The sequence below is a fragment of the Fusarium verticillioides genome, chromosome 6 (genome assembly GCF_000149555.1).
Source record: "Fusarium verticillioides 7600 chromosome 6, whole genome shotgun sequence".
Taxonomy (NCBI): domain Eukaryota; kingdom Fungi; phylum Ascomycota; class Sordariomycetes; order Hypocreales; family Nectriaceae; genus Fusarium; species Fusarium verticillioides.
In genome coordinates this window covers 1972821-1989258 of record NC_031680.1, presented here as the reverse complement: position 1 = coordinate 1989258, position 16438 = coordinate 1972821, and the positions used below count along the sequence as shown (strand labels likewise).

Below are 16438 nucleotides of genomic sequence, written 5' to 3'. Positions count from 1 at the left end.
GAAGACACGAAGACACGAAATTCACAACAGTCCACCCCCTTAGACTATGTAATCAAAACACAGTCTCCTCCAATGCCGTTCCATCCTTGAGAGTGATGGTTTCAGCACCAATCATGACAAAAATGATCTGGCACGTAACGTCACCTCTATTCTCCCAGCTGTGATTCACGCCCTGTTGAACAATAACCTCTCCTTGCCTGACAGTCTTTTCCTCTCCACCGTCGAGCCCCAGGACGATCTCGCCCGATAGGACCACAGCGTAGTCAAGGCTTTTGGTACGGTGCATAGGTGCTTTGCCACCGGGCTGGATCTGAGTCATGCAGAAGAGGGAGCCTTTTGGAGGACATCTCGGAAGAGAGTTCTCAAACGATGGGACAGAGTCTGTGTTGTTGATGGGGACGCTTTGACGGACGTCGAAGATATTGAAGCCACTGCTTCCAGGGCCAAAGGGTTGAAATGGGGTGACGTTTGTATCAGGGACAAAGACTGAGGTTCCGTCCTCGTTGTGTGTAGTTCGCACAAGACGGGGAGAAGAGTTTGAGGGGTGAGAGGTCATGGTTGATGATATAGGTAATGCTTGGTGTGTGTATTCCGTGTTAGTGAAGAATATAAGGAAGGATATGGGGAGATGAAGGTGAAAAGACTGAGAGAGAGCAACAGCCCTATTTATACATATCCGTAGGTATATTCGGCCTTTAGAGAGCGCGATTGTCAGTTACGATTAACTTGCCTGATCCTTTGGGCGTTGGTGATCGTCAGCCTGAACCTCAACCTCAACTATACAAGGTTCCTCGCGCCGCTTTCCTAATTAGGAAACACCCACGACTGACGATGCTACAGTGAAGATGTACATAATGTAAGCAGAGCCACACTAACAAAACAAAACAAAACATTTGGCTTATAAATATAGGTAAGCAAGTCACTATAGACACTCAAAGCCCTACAAGCGGTGATAAACCAAGAACCAAGGTTACATAGAATGCCTCATAACCCGGGCATCTATCTCGCTAAATGATAATCAAGCTCACTTTGGAGCCCGGTGAGAGACGTTGATGGCTGATCTACATTCTCGAGAGATCCTCCCGCCGTTCTCAGTCCAGTGACAATGTCTTAGACAGGACAAGCATCCCCAGGTCCATTCAAGGATGAAGGGTCCATCTTGTACGAAAGAACTCTAAGCTCCAAGTCATCTTGATCAGCCAGGAACCAGTCATCTTCCGCAGGCTGTGAGACACTCTGTGGGTGCCTGAAAGGGATGTAGCAAAAGTACACCGTAGATATTATTTGAGCGATAAGAAACCACGCAACGAAAATGATGGGGCAGCCGAGGAGGGTGATGATGGCGGAGAGGTAGAACTGGACTGACATGAGGAGAAGGGCCATTCTGCTGGTGGTACGTGTTGCTCTTTGCGATCTCCTATACGCAGCCTCTGTATCTGAGACGAAAGAGTCAGCCCAAGCACCTATATCATAAGAGTAGTTCTTACATGGGGTGGTGTCATTGTGAAGGGTAGATGCGACAATGACCAGGGATAACTGAGCCACGGCTACTAAAAAACATAGCCATAACCTACGAGAGTCAGTATAAGTTGTAAATAACCACTCAGTTCAAGATACTAAGACAAGGTAAGACGTCGTTTTTTTCCTGGTACAGACATGTTGGCGGCTGATAGATGCTGGTAGTGAATATTGCTATTGTTAGGCCTAATATTTGATGGAAGGGAAAATACGGATTTGAAGATATCGTAAGAGAGAAAGACCCTCCTCATGTTGACCATAAATATCTATTTGCTTTCATCATAAAGTTCAAAAAATTTTATCCTGCCACAGACTCAAAAGTTTAGTCGGCCTCTAATGCTTACAGTTTGTGCGCGATACCAAGAAGATACTGTCTACCAATCGTGACCGTGGTGCTATCAAAGAAAGATATACCATCAGTAAATTAACTTTGAACCACTGAAAGACTCATATTAGAGAATGACACTTCTTCAAGTGTCAGGCAGTGGCAAGATACTCAGCGAAGGAAGCCAAATGAGCCGTATCTACCTAGCTTAAGAAGACCATTGTGTATACGGTGAGTACAGTCATACCATGTCAATTTCTACTCCGTTTAGTCTCAGATACTTTACATGGAGCATCTTGAAACCGAAAAAGCAAGATGCAGAAGAAGAGAAAATTCTTATCTAGCTTAAGTCTCATGTATCAAGGTATCATATAAAAGTATTCATCGCTAAAGTCTAACTAGAGCCAAAAGCCTAATGATAGGATCAATTCGAAGAATCTAAAACTTATTATGTTAATCTCATACTCTAAGAAGCAGCCAGGAAGAGTTTCTATTGGCTCCAAGAGAGATAGAACTTTTCATTTCTAATTGGATTTCTCAATAGGCCTATTGGAACACCCTGAAAGTCACCCTCAACAGCCAAGAGTATCTGCCTATGTGATTGGTATACAACTCATGCGTGCGTGTCTTTTGTGATTAGGCCTCAAGCTGAGAGGAACAAACATGTCGTTTATCTCCCCGTTCTTTTGTCATTTCCCCTTTCCCTTATCATCATCGCCCTCTTGTCTTTGGCCAATCCTCGATTCCGAGCCCATCACCATCATGTCTGGAGACAACAACTCCACCGCCTTTTTGGACAATAATGACCCTATCAGTTCTGGCTCTGGCGCCCTGATGGAGAATACCCTCACGACCTTCATAGAGAAAGAAGCAGACATGCAGGTTAACGAATGGGATCTCAAGTTGTAGACTGGTGGTCATCGAATCGACATTGAGGGTAAATAGGATTAGACATGGACAGGGACAATCGAAGCAAGGATCCAAGGATTATTTCTATGGCTGCTTATGGGAATTGAGTAACGCGTTGGTAATAAAACGTCAAAAACACATACAATCACTGAACCTATCGCCATCTCCAAGTGCACATCATGATGCGTCTTCACTGCCAACTCCCTCCCCATTGTCTCCCTCATCACAATAGGCATACTCATCTTCCTCCGCTTTCCTCTCTCCCCAAAAGCCTTTACCGTAGCTGACAAGAATCTCTTCCCCCTTCTTGATCCCTACTCCCTTCTTCTTATTCTTCTTGCCACCTCCGAGCACCCAAACTCCCACGCAAAACTCTCCCCATCGCTCGCACCAAACCGTCCTAAACTCCGCATTCGCCCTCTCTCCCACGCCTCTAAAGTCGTTCACGAATCGCCCTTCGTTCCCCTCATTCGCTGCATCAACAGCTGCGTCAAGCTCTCGGTCCAGCCATAAGTCGTAGTCGCTCTCTGTTGACGATGCTGAGCCTGAGTGCACCCGGCCGAGATACGCGAGGATGAAGCTACCAGGCGCCAGATTCTGGGCTGCAAAGAGACCACTTTGGCCATTTGCTGGGTGTGACGGCTCAGAAATAGGCTGGATCTTGACCAGATTGCACGGCGTTGTCGTCGCCGGCGATGGGATGATCGGAATGCCACTTGAGGCAGAGGGTTTGTTTCTAAGAGCTTGTATGTGCGTTGCCGTGAGACTCTTGTCACGAAGAGGCGCCTTGAGATACGGGAAGCCATCTGGCCAATTCTTTGGTTTAGACATGACGAGGCCCTCAGGGAGCAAGAAAACACCGAAGCTTAATATAAGGTGTCAAAATAAACTTAGCAAAGAACACCCTAAGCTTAGGCTAAATTTACCTAATATTTTTTATCACTTAGGGTCGAGGTCCTGAGTTTTCTTTCCTCCCCTAGGAGGCCTATAAACACACGATGCAAGATGGATACTAAGTCATTGAATGAACGAATGAACGAATGAACGAATGAATGGGAATCACCATCAGCTTTGCTTTGTAGTGGCCGAACTCCCAATGAGGTTGATGATCCACTGACCCCACGTATAAACAAATATATCCAGGTCTGCCACAGTAAAGTCACCACTCACTCGTAACATCACAGTCGACACAGAAGATCCTAAAATGCAATTGTTTCCTTATTACCAACGCTCCATGCAACTATCTAGACTAATTCTACAAGTCGATCTCATGAGACCATAAACTAAGGCCCGCCCTGCTCGAGCATCACGCCCTCAACACACGCCTACTCCTTTTTAGTACCTCCACCTGCATTACTAGACTATCGTATAACCACTTCAATATGGCATTAATCCTATACTGCTAACGTCCACGTCCTTCTAGTGTGACATAACTTCCCGGTATCGGTCCATGCTCAATTCCACTGAGTAAGCCAACAGACGATCTTGTGTCAAAGGCAGGTTGAGAATCCTGGACCTTAACTCCATATCCTGCAATGCATAGTTAGTAACTGTTTCAACCTTGCGTTACATCCGCTTATAAAAACATACCTGTTTCTTCTTGCTGGCTTTGACAATCTCCTTAGCAGTCTCATCTGCCATGTCCGACACGGCAGCGTACCCCAGGACTCCAGAATCTCCTGTTTCCTTGTCCATTGCGTGCAGACCTGCAAGAAGCTTCTCCAAGACTGCCTGTGGTGCAATCTCATGTCTCGCGCGATGCCCAACGAGCTGCAGGAAGAAGCTGTAGATCTCTCCTCCAAGCGGCCAGTCCGAGATGGTCTCCTGTCGGCCTTCAAACTGGGAGAGAAGAGAAGATAGATCCGCGTAGTCGCGTTCAACAATGGCTAGTGGCGCAACCTCCTTAACCAGAACACGGTGAGCTTCCACAAAAGAGCCGGCGCGCAGGAGGCATTGCACTTCTGAGTACGCATCTTTCTTCACGCTGCGCATGTACAGAGCCAGGGCCTCCCAGATCCACAACGAAGGGATTTGGAATTTTTCGGTAAGTACTTGGAAAGCGGAAGAGTTTTCATCGCCGATGAGGCCTGCATGCCGGGCAAGATGTTCCTGGATAGCCATCTTGCGGGCGAGGGGCTTACTCAGATGCAGCAAGACGAACACTGCCTCGAGCCATTCACCGGCGCTTGTTAATTGCGAGGCAAAAGCAAGAGTGGCGGCATCGGCCTTTTCAGCGCCATCCTGGCCGAAAGAAACCTTGCCACTAGATGCAAGCGCAAGACCGAGTTGCCAAGTCAGCCGCATGTCGAGCGGAGAGAGCTGCGAGTTTTCAGGGCGCAACACAGCCTCCAGGTCGGTGCTGCCATTGGCGTATAACTGTAGAAGACCCCAGAGAAGATCTTGCCGCCGGTCGGAGTCGACATCATCCCACAAGGGCTTGATACCCTGATCAATATACCAAGGCAACGGAAGGTACTCCTTCTCCTGGTCAACGTCATTCTTGAAGCTATGCACTGCAGCTGCTAGGTCGTCCTGCTGAGCGATCGAGTACCACAGTCGGAGACCAAAGGCCTGCTTCCAGTCGAGTCCAAACTTTTTCGAAATAACAAACGAGTCCAAGCGGTCCTCAACAGGCACTCCCTTCATACCTTCGCAGACACATGCATTGCCCGAAAGGAGCTCGTAGATGGTACGGATCGATTCTGAAAATTCCGACAGCATCTTTGAATCGTGCCATGCCTTGAGCTGTTCTCGCATGTCTTTCTTGGCAGCATCACTGGTGCCAATCAGAGGCACCAGGGTGGCCAGGTGGAAATTCTTTCCGTCCAGAAGGTGCTTGCAAGCGTCGATGATCCGATGGCCAGCTAGGCACGCAACAGCCTTCTCTTCGCTCGATCCTGCCAGGCCGATAGTTGTAGCCGAGGCCGAGTCTACAAGGAGAGACCAGAATTGCGACAGCTTGTTCCTGCGGAGAAGATGCTCAGGTTGACTATTGTCGTTGACCGAGTCGAAAAGGATACTGGCCAACTCCCAGACATGCTTCTCTTGCATGCTTGCGGGGTCATTCATGTCCTGTTGGTGGAAGACATCCTGCAAGTGTGTAGCATTGAGGGAGGCGAAAGGAACATCATCAACTACTCGGATTTCAGTCAGCTTATCTTGGTTGCCCAGGTGTCGCTTGGATTGCTATATAACGAGTTAGCATATGTCTGGACGTCGATGCTCAATAACTAACCTCCATTGCGAATGAGGCTAGGCGGAGCTCTTGCTTGTCAGTCTGAATCGAACAGTGTTGAAAAGAAACAAGGTCGGTATTATGGGTGAGAGATCGTCGGCTGCCTCCTAAAGACAGTGGCCGAGGAACAACAAGTGTCTCATCAGGACCCCAGGTAGGTCGGCCAGCGTCGTGGAAAGTCTTTTCGTAGCCGTCCAAAGTCATTGTCTTGTCTTGTCGCTCGTAGGGCCACTAATCAAAATCAATTTTAGCTTCAATTCATATACTATAAGTCAATAGATACATAAATCTCCAGGAATTACATTCTGGGGCCACTCAGGTAACAACTAGGGAACCGACCTTGGGAAAGCCTTTGCCAGAGACTGAGGCTTGAAGTTTCTGGGGCGCTGGCTTGGGCTTCTCAAACAATGAGTTCATGAGGTCGATGCTAGTCGCAAACCCACGGCCTTTATCCATGCCAATGGTGCTTGCCGCGAAATTGTCCAGCCTGTCGTTCTTTGCAATACTCTTCCTCCAAATGGATGATTTCCGTAAAGTGTCAGATCCGCTCTTGTTGAGGTCGATCAGTACACCCGTCTGTCTTGAGGGAGAGTCATTCAGCTCTCTCAAAAGCTGTCGGTCTCGCTTCACTGGGCTTACAGTCTTTCTTAACATCTCCATCCAATCGTCCCCGTCGGCAACCTCCAGCTGCACAGGACCAGCAGAGTCCTTAACAGCTCGCATTCTAGCTCTGAGAATGCCTCCAGGAGTCGCCTTTACGGCTTCCGGAGCACCCTCGGACGAGTTGTCGTCGAGCTCCGCGGCCAGATGCGGTTCGAGAGAAGACCTCGCCATGTCTTCATCCTCGGACACGTCATATTCATCACCCATATCATCAGCGTATTCCTCCTCGAGGGACAGCCTGACATCGTTGGGTGCGGAATCCGCGGAGCTAACCCCTAAAAAAGACTGCTCGTCAGGGAACTGGGGTTGTAGGGCTTGAGCTTCATCGTCAAAACCACCAGGAAGACCTCGATGCCTTCGAAACTCGAATGTGTCATCTTCCATGGGGGAGTTTAGAGAGTTGATGGAAGCATCGAGAGCCACCTCCTGGGGGGCGGCTGGCTCGTTCTGTGTCATCTCCTCGTCGTCAGAATCATCGTCATCAAGGCCGTAAGTGGTAAAGTGCTCTACTGAGAAGACCCAGACACCAGTCTCCTTGTCGTAGCTCTCAAAAGTTGTGTTCTCGATTCGCTTGAGACGCTCAACGTGTTTGTTAAACCGCTTAGGGTCATTGGCGATGCGCTTACCACCACGGGGCCACGACTGCTCCAGAGCAATCCTGGCGGGAACATTGAGGCCCTTGCCGACAGGCGGTTTCTTGGCAGAGATCGGATAGACTGTAGCAGACCGAGGCTCGAGCACAATAAGAGTACCGCAGATTTCAGCCAGATCAATGTTGCTGATGTCTACAGGGACCTTGAAGGAAACATAACCAACGTTGTCACGGCCGACAGTGAAACCATCAACCTTTTGGCGCTGCATGCGGTTCAACTTTTCGAGATCCTCCAAGGGAGGTGACATCCAGTATTGTCCAGGAGCATTGTCAACGGTGCTGGTAGATGAAGCATCGGGAGTGGCAGTGTTTTCCTCCTCATGAACGATAGCCAGCTCATTGCCCTTCACTTCTTCCATTTCAGGAGTCTTGGAGCCGGCCGAGCCGTTCGAGCCATTAGCTGTGCGGGTCTGGCGAGGGGTCTCGTCGTTGGCTGGGCTTTCGACGTCGCTAGCAGCAGGAAGAGCACCGCGAACAGGTGTGTTATCATCCATGTCAACGTTGCTTGTGTCAAAGCTGACACGCTTGGAGAGCTTTCGGGAGCCAGTTCCAGCATCTGAGGCTCTGTCCTTCTGCGGTGTTGAAAAGAGATCACTCCTGATGTCTCTGTTGATAACGAGCTTCTTGGAGCCAGTGCTTCCGTACCACCTGGGCTGAGATCCATTAGAGAAAGCTCCGGGGGCAAGAATACTGTCTTCGGTGTTGAAGCTGCGGCGCAAATTGTTGGTCGACAGGCTTTTACTGAGATTTCCAGATCGGCTTGAGCCTAGCAAACTGTGACCGAGGTTTCCAGGTGTGCTGGAAATGCTACTCGCGGGGCTGCCCGAGGGGGTTCCGTAGTTGCTGTAAGAAAAGCCGAAGCCTCGCTTTTGAGGAGTAGCATATCGAGAAGCAGAGGCCGGAGCCAACTTATACATAGGCAGAATCGAGCTTCTTCTTGGCTTTGAACCACCACTCAGTGGAGTAGCCAGGGGACCGGGGTTCTGGACTTCATTTCCACCAAGGCCAGCAAACAGACCAGGAGAACCGAATGCCGACACGTCGTTCAAGTTGGCAGTCAGACCCTGAGGGGCATTGACGGACTGGTTGTTACCCAGAATTGAAGCTCCATTCTGTTGCTGTTGCTGGTTTGTGCTGCCACCAAACAGGGAAGATCCAGCGTTCTGGTTGTTTTGGCCGCCAAAGAGACTGCTTCCAGCATTGTTGGTACTGCCACCGAAAAGACCGGGCTTTTGCTGCTGGTTATTGGCAGCACCGAAGAGGCCGCCGGTATTTTGGCCCATCTGAGTATTTGAAGTCAATCCGCCGCCAAAGCCAGTTCCAGCTGTGTTCGTTTGAGCTGTGGTACTGTTTCCGAAAAGGCCACCAGTTGGGGCAGGCTTGCTACCGAACAGACCACCTGTCGCATTATTGTTGGCAGCACCAAAGCCAGTCGTATTCGTCTGCTGCTGATTGTTGCCAAATAGGCCACCACTGGTACCAGTTGTGCTAGTGTTTGTGTTGCCAAACAAGCCAGTACCAGCAGGCTTCTGTTGGTTGCTGCCACCAAACAATCCGCCCGACTGCTGCGTCTGGTTGCTCTGGCCAAAGAGACCACCACCGGTGTTTTGCTGTGTCTGGTTGTTGTTCTGTCCAAAGAGACCACCACCAGTGCCGGCAGCTTGGGTGTTGTTGCCGCCAAAGAGGCCACCGCCGCTGTTTGCAGTGTTGTTGTTTGCGCCGAACGCGTTATTTGTGGTGCTGGCTCCAAATCCACCCGTAGTGCTGGTATTCGTGTTTCCGAAGCTGAAACCAGTACCGGCAGGCTTGTTCTGAGCGGCTCCGAACAGTCCACCACCGGTGTTCGTGTTTGTCTGACCGAAGCCAGTTCCGGTGGTGCTCGTGCTACCAAAGCCACCCGTAGTGTTGGTGTTTCCTCCTCCAAAAAGACCGCCGCCAGTCTGGTTCGTCTGAGTGGTGGTGCTGCCGAATAGACCTCCAGCAGGTTTGTTCGCAGTGCTACCGAATAAGCCTCCGCTGGCGGTGTTGTTGTTGGTTGCTCCAAAACCAGTCGAACCAAAGCCAGTGCTGGGTGTTGAGGTGTTGTTCGTGTTGGATCCGAAAAGACCACCACCAGTGTTGGCCGTCGTGTTCGCCCCAAAGCCTGAAGCTGCGGTTGTATTTGTGTTAGTTCCAAACCCTCCGCCGAAACCTGAGCTCACACCAAACGCACCACCACCAGTAGCATTGCCATGTCGCCTTCCTTGGACGTAATCGGCAAGTCGAAGTTCGTCAGCCGACCACTTCTTGTAAGGATCTTGGAAAAGAATGTTTTGGTAAGAGTTGGTCGAGGTACTGTTAGCTTCCTTTTCGCTCCATGCTTGGAAGGCCGCAACAGCAGTGCCAGGAGGGTCGCCCGCAGCGCCGCCGAGAGTATTGGTGCTCGAGGCGCCGAATCCTGTGCCAGAGCCGAAGCCAGAGCCGAAGCCCGTCGTCGCCGGGGTGGTGGTGGTGTTGCTGCCTCCGCCGAAGAGCGATCCGCCGGTGTTGGATGTAGTGCCAAAGCCAGTCTTGTTGGCAGTGTTACCTCCAAACATACCACCTCCTGTGTTGCTACCGAACGCTGATGTGGTGTTGTTTGTGTTGCTTCCAAAGCCTCCAAACCCTGTGCTAGTGCCGGTGTTGTTGGTGGTTGAGGAGCCGAAGAGGCCACCTCCTGTGTTGGTAGAGGTAGAACCGAACGCAGGTTTAGCTCCAAAGCCGCCAGCAGTATTTGTTGATCCAAAGCCGCCTAAGATACTGTTAGTATGTCGATGTCGGTAGAGAGCTTCGCGCACTGGATTCGTCTCTCAATGGTAGATGAAAGCGATGCGATGAAGTAAAATTTGCGTACCAGTTGTTGAGCCAAAGCCTCCTGTGGTGTTGTTATTATTATTATTATTTCCGGCTCCAAAGAGGCCACCAGAAGTGTTGTTATTTTGGCCAAAGCCGCCGAAGCCGCCGCCGAAAGACATGATGGTCGCCGATGATGAAGTTGTTAAGGAGTGGATGTCAGTCTGCGCTCCTGCGATTTTTCAGGGCGAGCACGCGTATGAGCGTGCATGTGGAGAAGAGAAGTTGATTGAGCTAGGGTGAGGTACCTCAGTGGCTTTAGTAGTAGCTTAAGTTCTGTCGCATTTGCTCCGTAGGCCCCAGTGCGTTGCTGCCTCAGACAAGAATTTTGTAGCTTGATTGGTTCTTTAGCTTGAACAGCCAATTAGAGGCTGCGCCAGAGCTACCTACTGCTTGAGTCACTGATGCCTGCGGTAGGTCTAGAGTCTACCTGGCTCAAAGGTACCGAGTCAGCCAAAACCGCGTTTGGTTGGCCAGCTCTGCACGCGCCTGGGAGCCTAAGAAAACAATTGACATCTTGACTTGGTAATTTTGCTTCACTGCCTCAATCATTCCTGATATTGAACAGCTGACCCGTGATATTCAGGCGGGTGCTTTCTAATCAATTGTTTGCAAATGCTTCCTCAAGCTTGACTGTTGGTAACCTACTCCGTAGACTCTATAGTTTTGCCCCAGTTAAGTAGGCTTTGATCACGATCTCAAAGGTATCTATCCAATAGATGTTCCCTTGTTCTACGTGTGACAACCACAATGGCTATAAGTTTGGACCCACCCTCAGGGAGTAAGAAAATACCGGACCTTAATAGAAGGTGTCAAAATAAATTTATGAAGAGTCCCCTAATTTTAGGCTAGATTTACCTAAATATTTTCATCACATGCAGTTCAGCTCTTGAGTTTTGTTTCCTCTCCTAGTCCACTAGCCCACCTAAGCCATCTACAGCAATGACAATGAAGCTCCCCAACCAGACCAAAACATCTTGAGCCTGGAGATGAAAGACACAATACAGATCTATTAGCGCTTAGACATGGAAGTTTAACAGATGACAAAAGACTTCAATTCCAAAATAATGTAAATCTAATTGTTGTATTAAGACCCTGACCATAACCCATGTAGCCATTGCCAATTTCCTGCAACAAGGTGCACTAATTTTTTCTACCACCGCGCCAACGGTCGCGTCACACAACCTACCTCTAAGCATCCATCTCTTTCAGCTCTTTGAACAGACAACACAACCTTGCGCCACGCTCCTCCAACATCTTCGCCCTGTCGCATCAGGTGCCTTTGCTATTGTCAACCTCCGCGATCATAACTATCTTCACGTTTCATTATTTCGCCCGTTGTTTGGCGACCATTGCATCCACCGCCTTGCTTGCTCCATTGCCGGCCGCTCTCCTCCAGCCACATTGAGAAATCAAAACAATGAATTCCCATGCAACGCCACGCACTGCCTTTCAAGGGCGCTCGTTAGGTGGCTCGGGACTCCCTCCGCAGTCGAGGCAGCCAGTTGCTCCTCAAGTGTCCTCGAATGAAGACTATAGTACGATTCCGGAGGAGGACCGCGAACATATTGATGAAGTTGTAGGTTGAGCCTGAGCCGCCTTGAGAAACTCTCCGCTTACAGTTACTTCTGCCAGTTTGATTTGATGGACATGAAAAAGAAGGGATGGCTCAACAGTTACGAGTTCAGACACTCGCTAGCAGCGCTAGGCTTTGATATGTCCAAGCCTGATTACTTCAGAGAACTACAGTCGTACGGCTCTGTTCCTCCCGAATGGCAAGATCCTCACAACTGTCCTGTCAACCGCCTCTATGTTTACCTCGACCAATTTCGATTATGCGCTGCGAAGTTACTAGCCAACCGCGACCCCAGACAAGAAGCGACAAAAGTGTTCAACATGTTTGATTACGACGGAGATGGTGTTATTTCCTTCGAGGACATGCGACGGCTAGCTTCCGATATCAAGGAAGAGAGGACCATGACAGACGAGGAAATCCAGAGCATGATTGAGCATCTGGACCACGAGGGTAAAGGCGGTGTAAACTTGGAAGAATTCATACAGATGATGGAGGAGGCTGGTTAAGCCCGACCACGGAAGTTCAAAGAATGGCACAATACCAACCTTGCCAGGACATGACAGTAAAAAAAGTTGGGTGCAAGTGGCATCGCTCGGGGTTTGCATATTATACACGTCTGTCGCGCAACGAGGTCGATATGTGGGTTTGCAACAGTGAATCTCCATCTTGAGCCGATAAGGTGCTTGTTGCAACAGATCGAGGTACATGGGTGTATCAGAATCGTCCTCGCGAGCACAGAATTGTCCCGAATACACCAGGCTTGGCTAGCCGAGTCAAGCCACACTGTCAAACAAAGAATGTTTCAGGCAGCGACCTTTCAAGCGGTTTGGGTATGTTGGTTAACTGCTGGGCGCATTAAGAGAAAACAGGAATGGCGTAAAATGGCTACAGCGGAGTCAATGGGTAGATTTCAATAACATCTAAGAATTGTTTTTTTTTTTTCGAATGCGCTAGATGCGCTGTCTAAAATCCCAGAATCCATCACAAAAGCTTTCCCATTCTCCCATCACAACTAAGCCACCCAAATATCAGACTCAACGATGGTCCAATAACATAATAATGTACCGAGAACAGGGGAATACCATCCTTCGCCTACCCAAAAAACGGGAATCGGGTTCAAGCCGGGATATGAAGATGAACGTACAACAAAGAAAAGTCAGGGGTAATCAATCAATCCATCACACAACTAGCTAGTCACCGATATAAGGGCGTAAATTTCGATTTAGGAACTCAACTTAGAACTGGATCAAGTCGTGGTTCTGCTGTTGTTGCTGTGGTGCCTGCTGATGGGCGAAGGGATTGTTCGTCTGTCCATTCATGCCAGCGGGTCCAGTCGCAGCAGGCATCTGAGCGCCATAGTTGACTGTGGGCATACCCGTGAACTGCTGTCGAAGGAAGGGGTTGTTGCCAGTAGCCTCAGCGTTGATGCGGGCAACTCCTGCACCGGCACTGTTGACGAACGTGCCAGGGGCTGTGTGCTGGGCGGGAATGCGAAGGTTGCCTGTGTTACCAAAGGTGTCCATGCCGTCACCGCTCGCAAGCAGAGTGTTGAGTCGTGTCTCGTGCTCGTTCATCTCCTTTTGAGGAGCGGCGAATGATGGTTGCGACTGAGAGAAATTATTTTGTGACTGCAAGGGGAAGCTGTTCTGCTGCTGGAGCTGGGGCTGAGTCTGAGGTTGGTTGCCAAAGGAGTTGAGGCTCTTCTGTTCAGGAAGCGCACCAAGAGACGAAATTGGGTTTGGTCGGGCGGATTGAGGACGGCTGAACTGGGCGAAAGGGTTGTTGGAACCAGTGGGAGTTGGTTGCAACTGCTGCTGACTGTTGTTGGTTGCCCAGGGGTTATTGCTACCAGGCTGGAGAGTAGGTTCAGGAGAAGCAGGTGATGAGAACGACTGCTGTTGGGGCTGCTGCTGCTGTTGCAGGTAGGGATTGAAGCCTGTGGGCTGGGGTTGAAAACCTTGCTGGTTTTGCTGTTGTTGCTGACCATAGGGATCGAAGCCCATGCCTGTCTGCTGGCCATTGAAACCGGTGTTATAAGTTGGCTGGAAGCCAGTGGGTTGGGTCTGCTGGAATCCAGTATACGCGTTGTTCATGTAGCCAGTAGGCTGGGGTTGGTTCTGCTCAATAGGGTTGGCAAAGAAGTCCACAGGGTTTCCTTGCTGGTATCCTTGGTTGAAGCCAGTGTACTGTGGCTGGCTGGTTTGCTGCTGAGGAGTAGGATCGTCGTCGAAAAGAGAGGCAGCGTTGCTGTTCTCGAGTTCCCTGCGCCTTCGTTCTTCCTCTTCCTCGCTAAGCTTGATTGCTTTCGCCAAATCGTCATCGTCGTCTGGTCCGTTTTGTCTGCTTTCGCGCTTCTTCCTGTCTTCCTCCTCCTGGTACTTGCTTGCCTCCAGAGCTAGACGGTACTCAGCGTCTTCTTCTTCATTCATCTGTCTTCTCGGCTGCTGTCGTCGGGTTCCATGGTTCACAGGCTCAGCATGTTGAGGAGCAAACTCCTCAAGGCCAGTGACGCGCGACTTCCAGGATCTTCGGTCGCTTCGCTCGGCCCGCAGCCTTTCTTCGTCTAAAATGAGTGAAGTCAACTCCTTGGCAGCAACTCGGACTAGATGGGTGTCAGTGGCAGCTTTCAACAGCACATATACGAACACTGACCGTTTTGTCCGACATCGCGGCCATCTTCGTCAACATATTGGAACTCTCGCAGAGTCTTGATGATATAAATACTCTGTCGAGCCCATGTAACGACGAGTTCTGAACCCTCGTGAAGACAATAATCCAGAACCTTGAGGGCTTTGAGTACGTGACGCCAATTCTTTCCCTTGTCGTTGAGACGCTTATCGATCATATCCATAATTTCGTAGAACTCGGTGGATCTAATCGCGTCATGCCAAGTCAGTACTTCTCATCGTACACAAGGTAGTTGAGCAATGCGCAGGGTATTACATACGTGTTGTATGTCATTTGAGCAATCTCGCTCATTTGAGTGCCGGTCGGGCCCCATGGGTCATTACTGGTAGCTACATGTCACTGTCAGCGGCGATGTTCCAGCGACGGAATCGAGAACGCAGGGAGTTCTAACCTTCTCGGACCTTGACCTGGGCGCTAGAGTAACCCTTGGTCACATTTTTGACGCTTCGCATTACCTTGGACATGATGGGCGATTTGTGATGTTGACTGTATAATTTCTTTGGTGAATCGGATGCGATGTGAGCGCCAATGGGTCGGCCGAGGTAGGATCTCCCGGTGTGATTCGATGAAGCTCGGAAAAAGGATTGGCCTGATAAAACTTTACAAGCGACAACCTCTGCGACACAAATCCGACACGCGCCCAGTGAGACGGAGTCCACGGAAGTAGTGCAGGGAGGGGGGTTTGAGGGGGTTGAGCAAGCTCCTAGGATCACGAGATATCCGCTCCGGTATCCGTAATTGTGTAGCCTTTGCGACAAGTCCCAGCCAAAAGAACAAGAATCAGTCGCCGTTTGTCTGAGAGTTGGCGATCAAGAGGAGGACGATCGTCTGTGGAGGGTGGTTGGAGGACGACACAGAATCGTGGAGTGATTAGGTTAGGTCTGGATTTCAAGAGGTCGGGGAGACCGATCGGACACGACGTTATAAGATGAGGAGCGAGTGGGAGGGAGGCGAAGTGACAAAGTTTGGAGGCGGCGAATTCAAAATTGAGGAGAGTTCTGATTCTGCCGTTTAGGAGTAGAGCACAGTAAGGTAGATAGCGACTAGAGGGACAAAATTGCACTGCTCTTCGCGCGACTCGCAGAGCTGTAGAGGGAAAAAGAGTGAGTGCAGGACAAGATCATGAATGAATTGGCGCTCTCTGTCATGCGGGATTGGGAGCGGCGAGCATGGAACCAAGGCCTAACTAAGGTACTACCTATGTAAGACGGGTCATGGCATGGCACATTGTGGCTCTGCAGGCTGATTACGTATCCATTTTCACTTGCCAGCTCAGATGAGCCTGTACAAGCTGTGCCAAGATTTGCGGGGTTTCTTGGGGTTTGCGTGTGCGTATCTGAGTTGATGATGTTGAAACTTTGCGTGTATACACTTTGGAGCTTCTTTTTATTCCACATCGAGGCAATATCCCCCAAATTTGCTCTTCTGTTGATGACTCTCCAACATTACAAGCAACTTGGTCAATTGTGGCTGAAATTTGGCTGACACAGCAAGAAAACGCCGATCCTTGAGATATTGTGCCAAAATAAACCTTTCAAATAGCCCCCTAATCTTAGGCTGGTTTTACCTCACTATTTTTATCTCTCAGGGTCAAGGTCCTGATTTTTCTTTCTTCTCCTTGGGGGTCAAGGTCCGTGGATTAGCGTGCGCTCCGAATCATATATATTCGAGTATTCTCCTGGAATCACTTGATAGCATTCATGTCTGGTTTGGAGTATCTCAAGTCAGTGGAGGTCCCTGAAGTATAGGTACAGGTACCTATGATTAGCAAGCTTCCGCGAGACTTCACGTACTCTGGGCTCCACTGTCAACGTCTCCGGAGTGGAGGCTTTCTTTATTGGATTTAGATCCATCGTCTTGTTTGTAGTGATATAATTGACATATGTCCGTGATCACTTGTAAGGTCATGCCTCACGTCATAAGTGCCGCTATTATGAAGAAGTATCACTGACGAAGGTTCTGCCGAGTGTTCTCCAGCAAATATATCAAGGTTCAGTAATT

General features: G+C 49.7%; 5 protein-coding genes across 6 annotated transcripts; 1 reads left to right on the top strand and 4 right to left on the bottom strand.

Moving 5' to 3' along the window:
• Window positions 1-52: 52 nt before the first annotated feature.
• Window positions 53-556, bottom strand: FVEG_02155 (hypothetical protein; the record flags this gene model as incomplete). Its single annotated transcript, XM_018889341.1, has 1 exon — window positions 53-556. The coding sequence occupies one exon, from the start codon at window positions 554-556 to the stop codon at window positions 53-55; it is 504 nt and encodes a 167-aa protein (XP_018745455.1).
• A 2255-nt stretch (window positions 557-2811) lies between these two features.
• Window positions 2812-3738, bottom strand: FVEG_02156 (hypothetical protein). The gene is made up of 2 exons (XM_018889342.1): window positions 3679-3738; window positions 2812-3617 (listed from the first exon to the last, which is right to left on the bottom strand). The coding sequence occupies exon 2, from the start codon at window positions 3581-3583 to the stop codon at window positions 2930-2932; it is 654 nt and encodes a 217-aa protein (XP_018745456.1). The 5' UTR covers window positions 3584-3617; window positions 3679-3738; the 3' UTR covers window positions 2812-2929.
• Window positions 3739-3940: 202 nt separating this feature from the next.
• On the bottom strand, window positions 3941-10405 carry FVEG_14988 (hypothetical protein). Of its 2 annotated transcripts, XM_018904064.1 has the most exons (6): window positions 10175-10398; window positions 9515-10072; window positions 6327-9451; window positions 5988-6218; window positions 4343-5938; window positions 3950-4282 (listed from the first exon to the last, which is right to left on the bottom strand). In XM_018904064.1, the coding sequence occupies exons 1-6, from the start codon at window positions 10293-10295 to the stop codon at window positions 4172-4174; spliced, it is 5742 nt and encodes a 1913-aa protein (XP_018745458.1). In that variant the 5' UTR covers window positions 10296-10398; the 3' UTR covers window positions 3950-4171. The 2 variants fall into 2 exon arrangements, with proteins under 2 accessions (XP_018745457.1, XP_018745458.1); XM_018904063.1 differs by having other exon boundaries at window positions 3941-4282; window positions 6327-10072; window positions 10175-10405.
• Window positions 10406-11339: 934 nt separating this feature from the next.
• Window positions 11340-12724, top strand: FVEG_02159 (hypothetical protein). The gene is made up of 2 exons (XM_018889343.1): window positions 11340-11752; window positions 11809-12724. Exons 1-2 carry the CDS (start codon window positions 11594-11596, stop codon window positions 12253-12255), a joined length of 606 nt encoding a protein of 201 aa, XP_018745459.1. The 5' UTR covers window positions 11340-11593; the 3' UTR covers window positions 12256-12724.
• On the bottom strand, window positions 12623-15669 carry FVEG_02160 (hypothetical protein). The gene is made up of 4 exons (XM_018889344.1): window positions 14829-15669; window positions 14697-14766; window positions 14402-14622; window positions 12623-14351 (listed from the first exon to the last, which is right to left on the bottom strand). The coding sequence occupies exons 1-4, from the start codon at window positions 14899-14901 to the stop codon at window positions 12985-12987; spliced, it is 1731 nt and encodes a 576-aa protein (XP_018745460.1). The 5' UTR covers window positions 14902-15669; the 3' UTR covers window positions 12623-12984.
• Between the last annotated feature and the right edge of the window lie 769 nt (window positions 15670-16438).